General features: G+C 44.2%; 1 protein-coding gene across 1 annotated transcript in view; it reads right to left on the bottom strand.

Annotated features, from left to right (window-relative positions):
* Nucleotides 1–1,045: 1,045 nt before the first annotated feature.
* The window catches only part of TLL2 (tolloid like 2), a 96,700-nt gene continuing 83,580 nt past the window's right edge, over nt 1,046–14,165 (bottom strand). Inside the window, exons 13-21 of the mRNA XM_086466335.1 lie at nt 13,949–14,144; nt 9,727–9,852; nt 7,860–8,020; nt 6,911–7,091; nt 5,453–5,578; nt 4,477–4,604; nt 3,466–3,679; nt 2,149–2,399; nt 1,046–1,180 (exon numbers count right to left, since the gene is read on the bottom strand). Of these exons, the coding sequence (XP_086322461.1) occupies nt 1,046–1,180; nt 2,149–2,399; nt 3,466–3,679; nt 4,477–4,604; nt 5,453–5,578; nt 6,911–7,091; nt 7,860–8,020; nt 9,727–9,852; nt 13,949–14,144 (1,518 nt within the window). The remainder of the gene's footprint in view (nt 1,181–2,148; nt 2,400–3,465; nt 3,680–4,476; nt 4,605–5,452; nt 5,579–6,910; nt 7,092–7,859; nt 8,021–9,726; nt 9,853–13,948; nt 14,145–14,165) is intronic.

The following is a 14,165-nucleotide window of genomic DNA, read 5'->3' as shown; positions in this document are numbered from 1 at the left end:
GACTATCTCTGGCCCAGTGTTTCCTTTCTGGCTAGCTGATGTTGCAGAGCACTTCTAGGTTGCAGTGGGGAGCCCTGGGGAGAGCAGTTCAGCTGTGAAAAGGAAAGGCTCACATGGAACAAGTACTAAGGAAGGGAAGCAGCATAAAGAAGGCTGAGAAAGCAAATATGGGTGGTGTGAGGAGGAGAGATCCCTTATTTAAGATAAGGCCTGGACTGCTGCCACAGCCCTCTGAGCTGCCTTGCCTGGTGGTGTAACTGGAGCACATTGTCAGCACCCCAGCTGTTAAGCTTTGCCGCCATTACACAGTCATGTCTTGCATCCCACCACCGCACTTCCCTGTCAGCCACCACCCTTCCCTTGGCCACCACATTAAAGTACTTCCCGTCAACATGTATCATGACAATTACTACAAATCAGGCACTGGGCCCTTCTTGTTCACCATGATCCAAGTAGCTAGCAGCTCTAAAGAGACTGTCCCTGTGCCCCTGCCCACCTTTCAACCCACAATAACCAACACAAATAGATGAGACAGAAGAAGTGACGGAGTCCCAGCCATCTGCTTGTTCACTTATTGCACAGAGTATTTTGGGCTGGTAGGGGAGAGTGGGTGGCCCCGAAGGTCCTTTGAGAAATTCTTACTGGGTGGCTGTCCACACCATCTGCTCCAGAAAATGAGTTCAGACAGCTCATGTGTACAGGATGCTTAGAAAATGTCACCTAGAAAGAGGATATGCAAGAGATGAAGGTTTTTCTCAATTCAATCTCAGTCTTCACTCAGCCCCATGGCAAGCTGTGCAAAATAAAATATTTATGCCCTGTTAGATACAATTAGAAGACAATTTTTGGTCCTGGGTATGTTAATAAGAAAGGGTCATGCTAATAATTTCAGAGGCAAACCTTTGAGACTGGATTTAGTTTTAGTTACAGAAAATACTGTACACTGCTTTTGGTCAGGTGCACAGAAGCTTAAAAAAAAAAAAGACAAAGATCACAATTAAATGTCTCAATCTTCAGACGGGAATGTCTGTGAGGAGCAGTAAAACTACTTTCTCATGTGCAATGCATCCTGAAATTTGGTACTTATGTATCGGGCGTGAAAGCCTTTCTTGTTGATGGTGTCGTCTGTGTGGAATCGAATCATGATGGAATCCCCTGCAGAGTAGATTTCTTCCAGAGGCTGCAGAAGAGTAAAGAAGACAGCACAGAGTGGTCAAGTCTGCAGGCTAAATAACTGTCTGTGCTATGATGCTAGAATTTAAGCTCACAGACTGGTCAGGAAACACAGACCTTGAGCACTCAGTACCTCCTGCCCTGCTCTGATTTCCTGAGCACATTCCCTTGCTCTTTGCATGCTTGCCCTTTATGTTTGAAGACTGATGCCAGCCCACTCTACGATCCCAGTTCTTCCAGTTGTTTTTTGCAGGTCACATTCACAGGACTCCCTGGATGTTCCTGTTACAGTCTTTTGAATTTTCTCTGATTTGCCCTAATTTTTCAGGAAATGACACAATCCAAACTGGGCCCTGTTTGGAAGCTGAGGCCCTCACAGGGTTCATTAGCAGCAAAATTACTTACCCACGTATCTTACACAATAACTCTGGTTATCTCCCCCATTGTTGTGACCTGCTACAACCTCCCTGTGCTTTTCTGCAGGACCCACACTCTCCCAGCCATTCCCCATATGTCAGTGTGCAGGTACGTAGATTACTACCCTGCTGCCCTGAACTTCTTCACACCAAGCTGCTATGTCTTTGTGTATTTTTCAGACCATTTCCTCAGTTTGCAAGGACTTCTCTGACACACCTGCTCCTTGGATGTTTCTCTTTAAACCTTCTCCATTTTATTGCTGAAGTCCTAGAGAAATTAAACATAGAACCTCTGGTTTTAAATACCACACACTATTGCTCACGCTAAGAGAGTCACTCCTCTCAATGGGGACATAGATAACTGTTTAGGAGACAGCACATCACCCTGGAGGCAACAAGCAGCTCTGCAAGTCCCTGCATCCTTCACCTTTGCCATAGCACGGCCACAATGTGACTCATCAACAGCTTGTGAGAGTTGCCCCTCTCCAAAAAGGGTATGAGAGTACCCTTCCTTGCCACCTCCAGTTATACCTATGAAATTCCCACCACCATGGCTTACCCCTGAGCCACAGAAGCGTCCCAGGCGGGGTGCAGTGCTGTCGTAACCATCATAAATCTCCATGTAGTCGTACCCACAGTCGGCCTCCTCCTCGATCTCAAATGTCTGGAATATCAGCTCCACCCCATAACCATCTTCAGCTACAATCACCCATTCACAGTCTGCTTGACCTGGGTAGTTGTTGTCCCCAAACTGAGCATGGGAATACAGTTCCTTAGTTCGTACTTCAGCCTTTAGGAGCCCACCACACTCTGGAGGAAGAGCACAAAACACAGCCTCATCAAAGGCCCTACCTCACAACAAAGACTTGCCACCCCAGTTTTGGGCCAACTGTAGGGAAAGTAGACCTCCTGCATGAAGTGCACATACAACAGGGAGGGTAATTAACCACTGCACCAAAATACCACAAACAAGTGAATTCTCCAGTCACCCATGAATCCATCGACCCACATAGCACAAAGAAGCTTGGTCCTTTTTATACAGAACATGTAGGGAAAGAGACAATCAGTTAAAACTTGCAGGATGGGGTTCCTGTCACGTTATGCTCTGGAAAAACATATTATTTTATAAAGCAATTGCTTAAAAGAAAGACTTAACATGTTCTTTGCACTTGCCCCGCAAATGAAATTCTGACTCCACATATTTTACCAGCAGTTAAGTTGAAGCACGTTAAAAAACTGGGGACCAAAATCATCCTTTTCGGCCCATGCATCGCACAAAGGTAGCCCCATGCTTGTGCAAAATGCATGTGTTTTGGTGCAGAGTTTCCCTGCAGACAATCAGGAAGGTGCTTCCTCACCAGTCTCCCATGCACTGCTGCTCAGAGCATGTTTCATCTGTTTACAGTGTCAGGGATACCTTGGTACAACACACCCACCTCTGGGCTGCCACAGACAGAAGATCAAGCTTGCTGTGTCTGTCCACCACACACCTCTGCTTCCACCACACACCTCTGCTTCCACCACAACCAGCCTGTTCTGTGTGTAGGCCAACACATGGGCTAAGTTGCATCACCTCATTTTCTGAGGGTTGATGAGGAACAGAATGGGTTGGTGCCCAACAAAACACTTCCAACTTAAACTAAAGAACTGAGCAGGAGTGTCTGACATCAAGAGAGTCTGAACTGATAAGGACACTGGCATTTATGGTCTGTTGCCAATAATGGTCTGAGAACTGGTTAGCACACAATTTACAACCACTTGAAATTCAGGCTAACCTTATTTGGGAGAAAAGCGTGTCTTGTTTTGCCTGGTAAAAAACACAGTGAGATTTGATGACAACTATTTGCACTGCGGTATGGGCAGGCAACCAGCTTACCAGTGCTGTGCTTTGCCTGGAAACCTTTTCTTTGCACAGAAGCATCAGAGTAAAACCTAAGGAACATCTTGTTGGCAGAAGCCACTACAGGGTCTGGTTTCTTGCTGCCACAGAAGCGGCCAAGGATAGGTGACTTGCTGTTGGGCCCGTCATACATTTCCAAGTGGTCATAGGCACATTCTTGGTGCTGTTCAATCTCAAACTCATTGAAGGTCTACAGCAAGAATAAGAGTTAAGACAGTCATTTGTAAATCTGAAGATGCAATTTAGCAGAGGACAAAATGCCAAGTGAGAAACAGTTCAAATGGTATGCCTGTCCCACTCCTCCCACAAACTAGAACAGAACAGTGTGCTTCCACGTAAGAGTGATCTCAGGGTGGAAAATCTCAGAAGTTCATATGAACGTGCCATGTAGCCTTAGCTTTGCTGCCTCACATGGGTGCATGACAACAGTTTTCAAGTGCAAGCCTTATATACTGTTTTCCTGCCAGAACACTGCGTGGCACACCGAATTGGCAGTTCTTCAATACTGCTTCCACTTGAGCACAGGGATCCAGGCATTATTTCCCCCAGTGGATGGCCCATCTGCACAGCTTTGGGTATATCCTGCCATACGCATCAGGCCACGCCGTAAAATGGGCCTGACACCTCTCCCTCACAGGGGCTGGGGACTGGCCCTGCCACCACCTTATGCAGTGATAGTCCCAACAGAGTGGGTTACAAGGAGGTGTAGGGGCAGGAGGTCATGTTATACCTTCTGTTAACAGAGAGAGGAATGCTCCTCAGTGGCCATCTGCTGGAGTCCCCTCCAAGCTGCCTAAGCCCTGCCTTGTGTCCCTCTGAGACCTTCTGCAAGCCAGGGGCAGCCTCACAGGACTCCCTCCTCCAACCGCTCCACACAGGATGTATGCGGCTCAACCTCCCACTCAAATAGTGGTGGGGGAAAGTCACTTCAGCTCCTCACAATCCAGCCTGCTCCTCCCCTCGCGCTCCCATTCACTGGTTACTCACTACTTTCACTCGGTGGCCAGGCGTTGCAGAGATGTCCCAGGTACACTCTTTCCGGCTGGGGTACTTGTCAGGCCAGTTTGGACTGCTCATTGTTCCCTCTGCAGCACTCAGCTTGTGCTCACAACCAGCTTGAGAGAAAGAGATCACAAGATGGAGGCATTGAGGCAAGTCTCACATGGGAATAAACATAACGTCCTACATGCTCTTCTCTGCCCACTGAGACCTTCAACAGGGCAGAAACAAGGAAAGCTTCAGTCACTGAACAAGACCTTTTAGTATTACTTCATAGTTCTGCTGGTAAAATACTTTTTTGAGCTAACTTGGCAGCTGGTGAAATGGACCATCTCATTCCCCTGGGCCTCATTAACCTCATCCATCTCCTCACTCCCAAACATATTCTCTTGCTTCTCCATCTCAACTGCCCTGTTCCCAGTGACACGGTGTCCAGCCCCTCCATGGTGTCAACTCTGGTGCTATCTCAGCCTTGAGTTGTTCTGCTGACTTGGAAAGCTGATTGAGCTCACAGAGATACCAGACAATGACCAGAGATGTACACAGGAAGGCCACAGCTGCACACAGCAGGGGTAGGGGTGCAGGTAGAAAGGTAATTTTGGCAGCAGTGAGTGGTTATATCAGATCACTCTTTCTCTTCCGACTCAAACTCAATAATTAAATGAAGGACCAGGGACTAGTCTAATGGTGATGTCCCACGACTGCTCCTTTTGCTAGCCCAATTTCTTGCCCCCACCCTGTCTATCCCCCACAGCCATATAGAGGGCCAGACTAGAGAATGCATCCAGCCGAAAACAAGCCCTCTTACTTCTTCTAGGTAGTTTTTCAGCTGGCTGGGGCTTTTTTAGTGTCCCAGCCTGCTATGCTGTACAAATATTCTTCCAACACCGGGCAGGAACCACCCTGGCTTGAATTGTGTTTGAAGCACCTTGTCTTTCCTCAGGGTGGGGAGTGGGGACCTTACCTTCTTTACAATCATGGCTGTTTTCATGCAGCATGAAGCCATTTCTGCACTGGCATACATAGCTCCCAAAGGTGTTGATACATTCATGCTGGCAACCACCATTATCTTCGGAGCATTCATCCTTGTCTGGGCAGGATCAAACCAACAAGCATTGAGTTGACAGTAAGAAACAGGCTACCACAGTTGCCAGCTGGGAGTCCCATATCCAGACTGGCAGATACCAGTGCAAACCTTCAACTTTCTGTTGGATTAGTCCAGTCAGCTTTTTAGCCCAGATACAATTTTGTTCAGTAGTCTTTCTCGTCACAAAATGCATCACAAATATGGTTTATTATATAATTAGGTTTTCAATGGTTAAAGACTCCTATCTAAAAGAAACTTATTACAACGTCGCATTCTTTTAGAACAGAATCCAGGAGAAGTATCACACAAATTCACTAGCCTAGTCAAAAAATCTATGGGCCAGTCTTTATATTTTCAAGTTCCTACGTGCTCTGATGAGCCCCCATCTTTAAATAGCTCCGTCCAAGAGCACAAGCAGCCAGATGGAGAAGAGGATCTAAGGCCCACGCTGTTCGCTGAAGCTGAAACACGCACCAGTGGATGTTCACTCCCGTGTGTTCAGGACTATGCATTCTTGAATCTCACTGTTTTGAGCACAAGATCGGCTTGTGGTTTCCAGTCCAATTTAATTTATAAGCAGTTTATCTCAAATTTTTCTTGGGCCAGTGCCCTCCCTGGACCTCATTAACCTCATTTGTGTCCTCACTCCCAAATGTATTTTTAGCTGAAACCCCACCTCATCCTTCCTCTTGTTAGATTTAATAAGCCAGACCCCTAGCCCTGATTCTACTCTGCAACTCTATCTTAATTCAAGGCCATTTTGCCTGATCATCCTCCTCAAAAACATTAATACTCCTTGGTCTCTACTGGAAACACAGCATGAAATTGATTTTCCACTTCCATACAATGTACAGTTAACCTCCAGAACTGCCTGCCAGCAAGTGACATCACTGACACCAATAGCTACAAAGGATTTAGAAGATCAGAAACTTCCACTAGCATGCACTCCTTTGATGGGAAGGAGTGCTTGCTATAGAAGGCTTCTGGAAATTTTCTAACTCTTCTAGTTTCAGAGTAAAAAGCTTCTCTTTAATTACTCCACAGACAGAAATAACTTCTAGGATCGGGTTCCCCATTGCTTCCTGCTGGGAAGGACTGGAAGCATTGATGAAACCCATGCATCTTGCTGACACCACACTATGAAACTGGACCATATGCTGCACTGAGGAACGAAAATGAAAGGCGACGACACTGCACAGAGCAACTATGCATTTTAGATGTAACTAACCATGTCAGGCTCTCCCTGATTTGACAGGCAGCTGAAGAAAATTCACCAAAAGCAAGAGGTTCGGGCAAAGGAGATAGCTAAGCAAGTGAAAAAACACAGTCACGTACCAGAAAAGTAGTGAACTTTAAAGCCTTTCTTGGAGACCGTGTTGTCTGATTTGAACTCCAGTCTCATGTTGTTGCCATACGATGTGATTACTTCGGGCTTCTCTGAGCCACAGAATTTGCCATGCAGCTTGGAGTCAGAAGCCAACCCACTACGAACCTCAACATAGTCATATTTACAGACCTGCCAAGAGAGAAAGAGATTTCTCAGCTCTGTGCACTTAGAACAAGGCATTTCAGAGGAAGGTGACAGAGGCTTGACTGAAAGGGAACAGAAATAGCCTTATACTCAAACACACTCCTGACTTCCCCAAATTCTGCTCTGTCAGTGTGCTCACCCACTTCCCTTGCTGCCCTGGTCTTAAAGCATGGGTATGTTTATCAGACTAGCAAAGGTTCAATTTAATTTAGTTAAAATAATTACTTCCACCTTATCCAGGAACCTGACAGCGGTGAACAAACTTCAGCAACCTGTTGAATTAAGGAAGAGCCACTGCTCCCATATACAGGGGGGAAAGTGAGACCTGAGTGCTTTGTGCATATTCCACCCTGCCCTTGGCAGGGCAGAGAACAGACTCTTTTACTAGTTATTTTGTTTATCCTTGAAGAATTCTACTTCACTGTTAATTTCCAATTATTTTCCTGCAAATGCAGCTCTGGGGAAGGGGGGATGGGACACCTGTTAGGGATGGAAAACATCTATAATTACGCAAAACTGGTAGAGAAAAGAAGGCCATTTATAACAGAACAGCTTTAATCCTTCCACTCTATAGAGAAAGCAGATCTAGACTTCAAGGAAAACAATCACTGTTATTGGCTTATTATATCAAGGGTGGGGAAAAAACTAGAAGCTCTACCAGTAAGACAGTCTTTCCTCTTTCTTGTATCCCAAGGATTTATCCAATTCCGAGTTAATAGTCACACCTCTGAGATGCAGGGACTGGTTACGTACATCATTGCCTTCCAGCTCAAACACTTCGAACTGCAGAGAGATCCGGTACTGGGCTGGAGCTACCACCTGCCAGATGCAGTTTTTGTTAGTAGGATATTCCTTGGGCCATCCAGGGCTAGTAATGGTCCCATTGAGCTTGGTGATGAAACCCCCACAGGCAGCTGGAGAGGCAATAAATGAACACAAGTTTATTTGATTCTGTTCAGACACAGATTGGGCCACACTGTTAGCTAGGAAATGTATCAGATCCCTGTTGGTGACACATTTCAAACCCCAACCTCCAAACCAGGTTTAAAATGCTGGGAACTGTGAAGACGACAAACCTCACCTGCTATAAATCACCAGTAAAACAAACACAGCCAGGCTGTGGCCCTGAGAGCCACTTAAACCATGTAAGACCTAGCCTTTTACTCTCTAGCCTTGTGCTTACTGTGGATCAGTTGACTTGACATGCACAAAACATGCACAATAAAGGCCAGCTTGGTAAATTCACCCACACTCAGTCCTACAAACCTTACTATTTCAAATTTATCAGTAATGGAATAATTCATAGACAATGGAATCCTAGAGAAGACATCCCTGCCAACTCTTCAGTGGCTTATTACATGTGAACTGCATCTTCTCTAGGTAAAACTGAAGACAAAGCCAAAGATTTAGCTTTATTATCCCATTTCCTTTAAAAATTCAGACATCTCAGCTTCATCCTCTTGTGGGACAGCATGGCTTTTACCTCAAAGGAATCAACCTCAGTTTGCTCTTTTGCTGCAAAATTCTATTTGCAACAAAGCAATTTTTTCTTGCTGTTTCTTGGGAGTAATGACATATGGCCAGATCTTCAAAACCCACAGGGACAAAAACCCTCCTGTTTCTTGTTTCCAGCATCATTTTGCATTAAGAGAACTAACCCAAGGGAGCAGCTTCAATACAAGAAGTGTAGCAGGTGTGTCTGGAGAAACAAAGGCAATTTATTCTGATGTGCATCACTACAGTTTCAAAGACTATCCTTCCTGTATTGCCCACAAATGAAGCTTAAAATAGAAGGTTAAGAGTGAAGTTCAACTGGCTTACTCAAAATTGCAAGAAGTTATTTTAAAAAAAACACAGTAAATTTTCCAAAAGCCTTTTTCATGCACCTAACTGCCCTCACCAAGTTGATAGCACCCTTCCCCAAACAGTTTGACAAATGTAAAAGTCAGGGCAAACCGGGTGACTTTGACAGCACTGCTCACAGCATGTGGAGCTTCCTACAAGTCTCAGCCGAAAGGTAGAGCTATGAAACAAGAACAATGGGTGGATTCTCACCACACCAACAGCTGTATTGTTGGTGGGAGCAAACACTTGTTGCAACAGATTAACTGTATAAATAGAACACTGACAGAAACAGTTTCTATTGAAGACATGATGGGGTTTTTTCCCCATAACAGAAGGGAATTTACTCCTCCAGTTTGGACAGTCTGTTTTGCATGCAGGCAGAACATTGATAGTTTATTCAACAAAAAAAGTTTCTTTTAAAAAAAAAATTCATCCTTAGATTGAAATACTTTGGGGCCACTCAATGGTTAGATTGTAATGCCCACCCTCCCTTTTCTGCACTGTGGGAGATTTGGTCTGAACAGGGATATCTAGCCATGAAGAACAACTGATTTTAGAGATATTTAGCAGCAGAGAATCAGTGTTTTCAGTTTTTCAACTAAAACCTGTTTTTCAATAGAAGATGTTGACAAAAAGAAGTTTTTCAGGTGGTGGAAGTTAATCAGAAACAACAAGGATGCAGGAGCAAGGAAAACAATCTCCAAGATTGTTCAATTTCATTATTAGCTGTAGTAGCCATCCCATAGACAGATGCCTCAATCTGTAGGTTACTTACCTTCACAGCTCTTTTTATCAGCTGTCAACTCATAGCCAGGCTCACAGGTGCATTTGTAACTGCCCAGTGTGTTCTCACAGTGCTGCTCACACCCACCATTGTCTGGCAGAGAACATTCATCCATCTCTGTCAGGAGAAAACCAGAACAAGTCGCGCTTTCCCAACCACCCAAACCCCATCATATTCCTCATGCAACACTTCTGGACAGAAGGACCAGACCACTATCTGACAAGTTGAGCCCACAGAGCAGGCACTGCAGCAAACCTGACAAGTGCTAAAGCACTCCTACCACCAAAGCCATGAAGAACTACAATTACTGTCACTAGTCAAGAGTGCTTTTTCTGGAAAACATAGTCTCCCGTAAAGACTTCACTGCCTTTTGTTCTCATTTGCCCTTGCATGCTTTGTTTTCGCTTTTTTTCATGTTCCTCATGCTCTTGAGTGACTTGAGCTACCAGGAACCAGCCCACTATTGTGCCCACAGTAACAGAGCTGTGGGAGGCCATACCCCACTGAACAGAGTGCAATAGTTCTTCCTTTTCATAGACACATGAAGTCTTGCTGCCCTAGACTTTGAAGTCAGGTTCTTCCAATCACATCTGAACAACCTGAACCAACATTTTAATATAAAGACAGCAAAATGTACTGGCTTCTCACCCTGACCCCTGATTCCATGTGCATCCCTTAATACATGGTTTTCTTAACATGGTTGTGGTGTGTTGGCCTCAGCTAGCAGCTAAACTCCCACTCAGCTGCTTATTCACTCCCTGGCCCCCTACCCCAGTGGAATGGAGAAAATAAAAAGGACCAGGAAAGCTCCTGGGTTAAGACAGGGAAATTACACACCAATTACTGTCATGAGTGAAACAGACTCAACTTGGGGGAATTTTACTTAATTTAATGCCAATTAATATAAATATTTGAGTACTGATTCAGGGACTGGTAAACAAAAACTGGAAAAAAAAAAGAAATAAATGTCAAAACACTTAGGGAAAACACCTTTCTGCCCCCCTTTCACAGGCTCAGCTTCACTCCAGACTCCTCTCCCCCTGCCTTGTATCACTGTAGCTTACACTCAGTCCCTTCAGCGAAGCCACAAGCATGCAAAGGCAGGAGGGGACAGGCAGGACCTACAGTCAGTACATAACTCTGCTGTTTCTTCCTTCTCATACTTTCCCCTTGCTCTAGCACCAGTCCTCCACAGGCTGCAGGGAATATCTGCTCTGCCACGAAGCACCTCCACCTTCTCTTCTGACCTTGGTGTTACCTCTGCTGTTTTGCACTTTTTGTTCCCTCCTCCTCTCTCTCTCCCTGTCATTTCTGACCTTTCTTAAACCTCTTTTCACAGAGGCACCACCAGCTCAACCGATGGGCTGCATCCTGTGGTGGGTCCATGACAGAGCCAGCTTGAACCATCTGTCTGGCACAGGGCACCCCCTGCAGCTTCCCACTGCCAACACCTCAACCCCTACACCCAATATAATGTTCCAGTAACAGTTACTGCTACGTAGATCAAATAGTAACAGTCTTGACTAGATGATCATTGTAGGTCCCTTCCAATGAAAATATTCTATTCTTTCCTATTGATAACACTATCTTCCTGCAAAGCCTTCCCACAGTCAGGAACCTCCCACTGCAACAGTTCCAGTCCAAACAGATTTTATTTTCTGGTTTCTCTTTGTGGATTCACTATGAAGAAAGTAGAGTATTTCTTTGCTGCTCCATGCTTGGGTCAGATGTCATCTTGGTCAGAAGATGTCTGCTCTTGAAATCCTCTTTAAAGACATTTAATATATAATTAATTATATATTAAGGTTTAGTAGCTTCTAATCTGGCTGTTAAATCACTAGACTTGAGAGAAAAGAGAGGCTGCAACTCCTATGATTATCAAAAACCCCTGTGATTAGTCTTTACCATGGGGAGGACATGTCCTGGCTATGGGCAGGTATATTTTGCAAAGTATTCTTTCCTCTAATGTTTGCCATGAAGAGGAAAGCCACAACAATGTGAGTGCAAGACAAGCACTTCCTTACTAACACTTCAACCATATATAAAATAGGTTTCAGTGATACAATCTGTAACCAAAAGGAAGATAAGTAATAAAGAATAATCCTAAAGCCTTCCCTTGAGATGTACATGCTGGGATGGACATGAGGTAATTGCTCTTCATAACTTCCCAACATTGTCTGTTGGATGTGACCAATGGCTTACCCTCTCTGAGCTGTCTTACTCTCTCTGAGCTGATTGCAGGTTTATTTTCTCTGAAAAGTTAGAAGTTACCACCCTTAACTCTGGGGTTTTTTTCAGCCAAGTTATTTTCTTTCAGTGCTGTGAGACATTGAAGTTCTATTCCTTTCACGTTCGTTAAGGCAAACCAACCCATTGCTCAGCTATGGGTGGCAGTCTGAAAAGTGCCTGCAGAGCCATCTACTTTTACTGTTCATTTACTTTATTCACGGAGTAGCTGGTAGTCAAAATCCCTCTGGATATGGGGCTTGAAACATCACACGTAGCCTGCAGGTATGTCTACCCAGCCTTTGCAAACTGACATCAGCTCTGCCCACAATGCAAGCTGGCTAGAAGTTGTGTAGCTATGACTACAGTGGTGCTTGGTCCAAGCAAATACGCTTTGCTCCTCAGCTGGACTTACCGGCACGGACTTAGCAACACCCTAACCACCCACGAGTTAAACAGTTTCTGGTTCAAACACATGAAGTCTGAGCAGACACTGCAAGATCTAGTCCGCTAGAAAAAACTCCACAGTCAATACCTGTATCTGCAATTGTACTAGCAGTGCATGTTTATACATTTTTAAAATAAAAATTAAAAAAAACTTTCTGACTATTTGTATCACAAGAAAAGCATCCCAAGTTCAGGTGTGTAACTTTCTTCCCCTACAAACTTGCAGGAGAACCTCAGACTCTAGAGAACGACTTGCTGCAGGCCAAGAAGTCCCCATGTAGTGCTAATCCATGGAAGACATCTCTGCCACAGCGAGCCTGCACTATCAGCTCCTGAAAGAAGCCCAAATGTCTTTAGGAAGAAGTAGTCTTTATGTCTTTACGGAACCCGAGAAGTGTAAACAAGGAAGTCCAGGTACTCTGAGAGTTGTTCAGGGACTGGAACTAAACATCACAAGTATTTGCCAGCGATCTTGCATTACCTTTTGTCATGGTCGGTTTGGATCTCTCAAATTTACAGGACAACGTACTCTGTGAATTAAACTTTATTTAACTAGTTCTTTTTTTTTTTTTTTTTTGGCGCACAAGTGCATGGATTAAGAATTATGGGTTATAAATTATGAAACCTTATGATGTGAACAATGAATAAGAGAATTCACATGATAGACTCATCTGAGCAAAGGGGATTGAGCCCCTGTTCGTCATGTTTGTTTACTGTATTTCTTAATAAGCTCATGAAATAAAGTTTAATTCACAGAGTATATTGTCCTGTGAGTTTGAGAGATCCAAACAGACCGTGACACCCTTAATGCAAGACAAAAGTTAAAGTAAAAATAAATAAAAGACTTATGCAATCTAAATATTGGCACTGCAGCTATTATTTCTGTACAACTGTCACTGAACCTAAGAGAATCTCACAGCAGCTCCACAGGTATTTTCCCAAGTGGTTAGATATTTAGTTCTTGCCTCTATCAAGTCACAAGGATGCTGGTAAAGGATGATGGCTTAGGTCCAGCTCCTAAGAAAAATCTTAGTCTTCATTCACATCTTGCTGAATAGGATGTCAGTTTAGGAACACATTTGTCTCCTAAAGCACTCAGAAATTTTCCCTGGGATTTTATTTGCATTCAAATTTACCCTCTCAGAGGTTTTTTGGAATAGAACTTAAGCAGAGAGTTGTCTTTAACACTCTTTGCACAGTACTAGTACCCTCTTTGGAAATGTCAATGTCCCCTGGCATGGATAAATGGAGGTCACATTCTGTCCAGCTATGCAACACAAGGCACGAGTGCCTATGCTGGTACTGACATAGCAGACTTGCTTTCTGTCTTAATCAGGGAGGTAGCGTTCATGCCTCAGCATCAAATTCCTCTGTGCTTTCAAAGCAATTTGTATATAAACTTGATACTGGCAGTTGTACAGACAAGTCTAACAGCTCTTAATTACAAGTAGATAAAATGGTAACTGATCACTTTGGGATGGCAGTAGGTTAAGGATGATTGATCCCCAACTCTGACCTTGAGAGGTACTAGATCACATACCTTTAAAGAAATTTGCTGCAAAGCCTGCTTTATTGATGGTTGCATCAGATGCAAACTTCATCCATACTTTATTTGAACTGGATTTGATATCTTCTGGCTTCTCGTAACCACAGAAGCGACCGATCAGCGGGCTGTATTCAGTGAGGCCATCTCGGATCTCCAGGTAGTCATAAGAACATGCATCGTGCCATTCAATCTGCAATGGGAAAAGGATGTG

The sequence above is a fragment of the Leptosomus discolor genome, chromosome 6, assembly GCF_034619465.1.
Source record: "Leptosomus discolor isolate bLepDis1 chromosome 6, bLepDis1.hap2, whole genome shotgun sequence".
Classification (NCBI taxonomy): domain Eukaryota; kingdom Metazoa; phylum Chordata; class Aves; order Leptosomiformes; family Leptosomidae; genus Leptosomus; species Leptosomus discolor.
The sequence above is the reverse complement of the archived record's forward strand: the minus strand, read 5'-3'. Positions and strand labels throughout refer to the sequence as shown.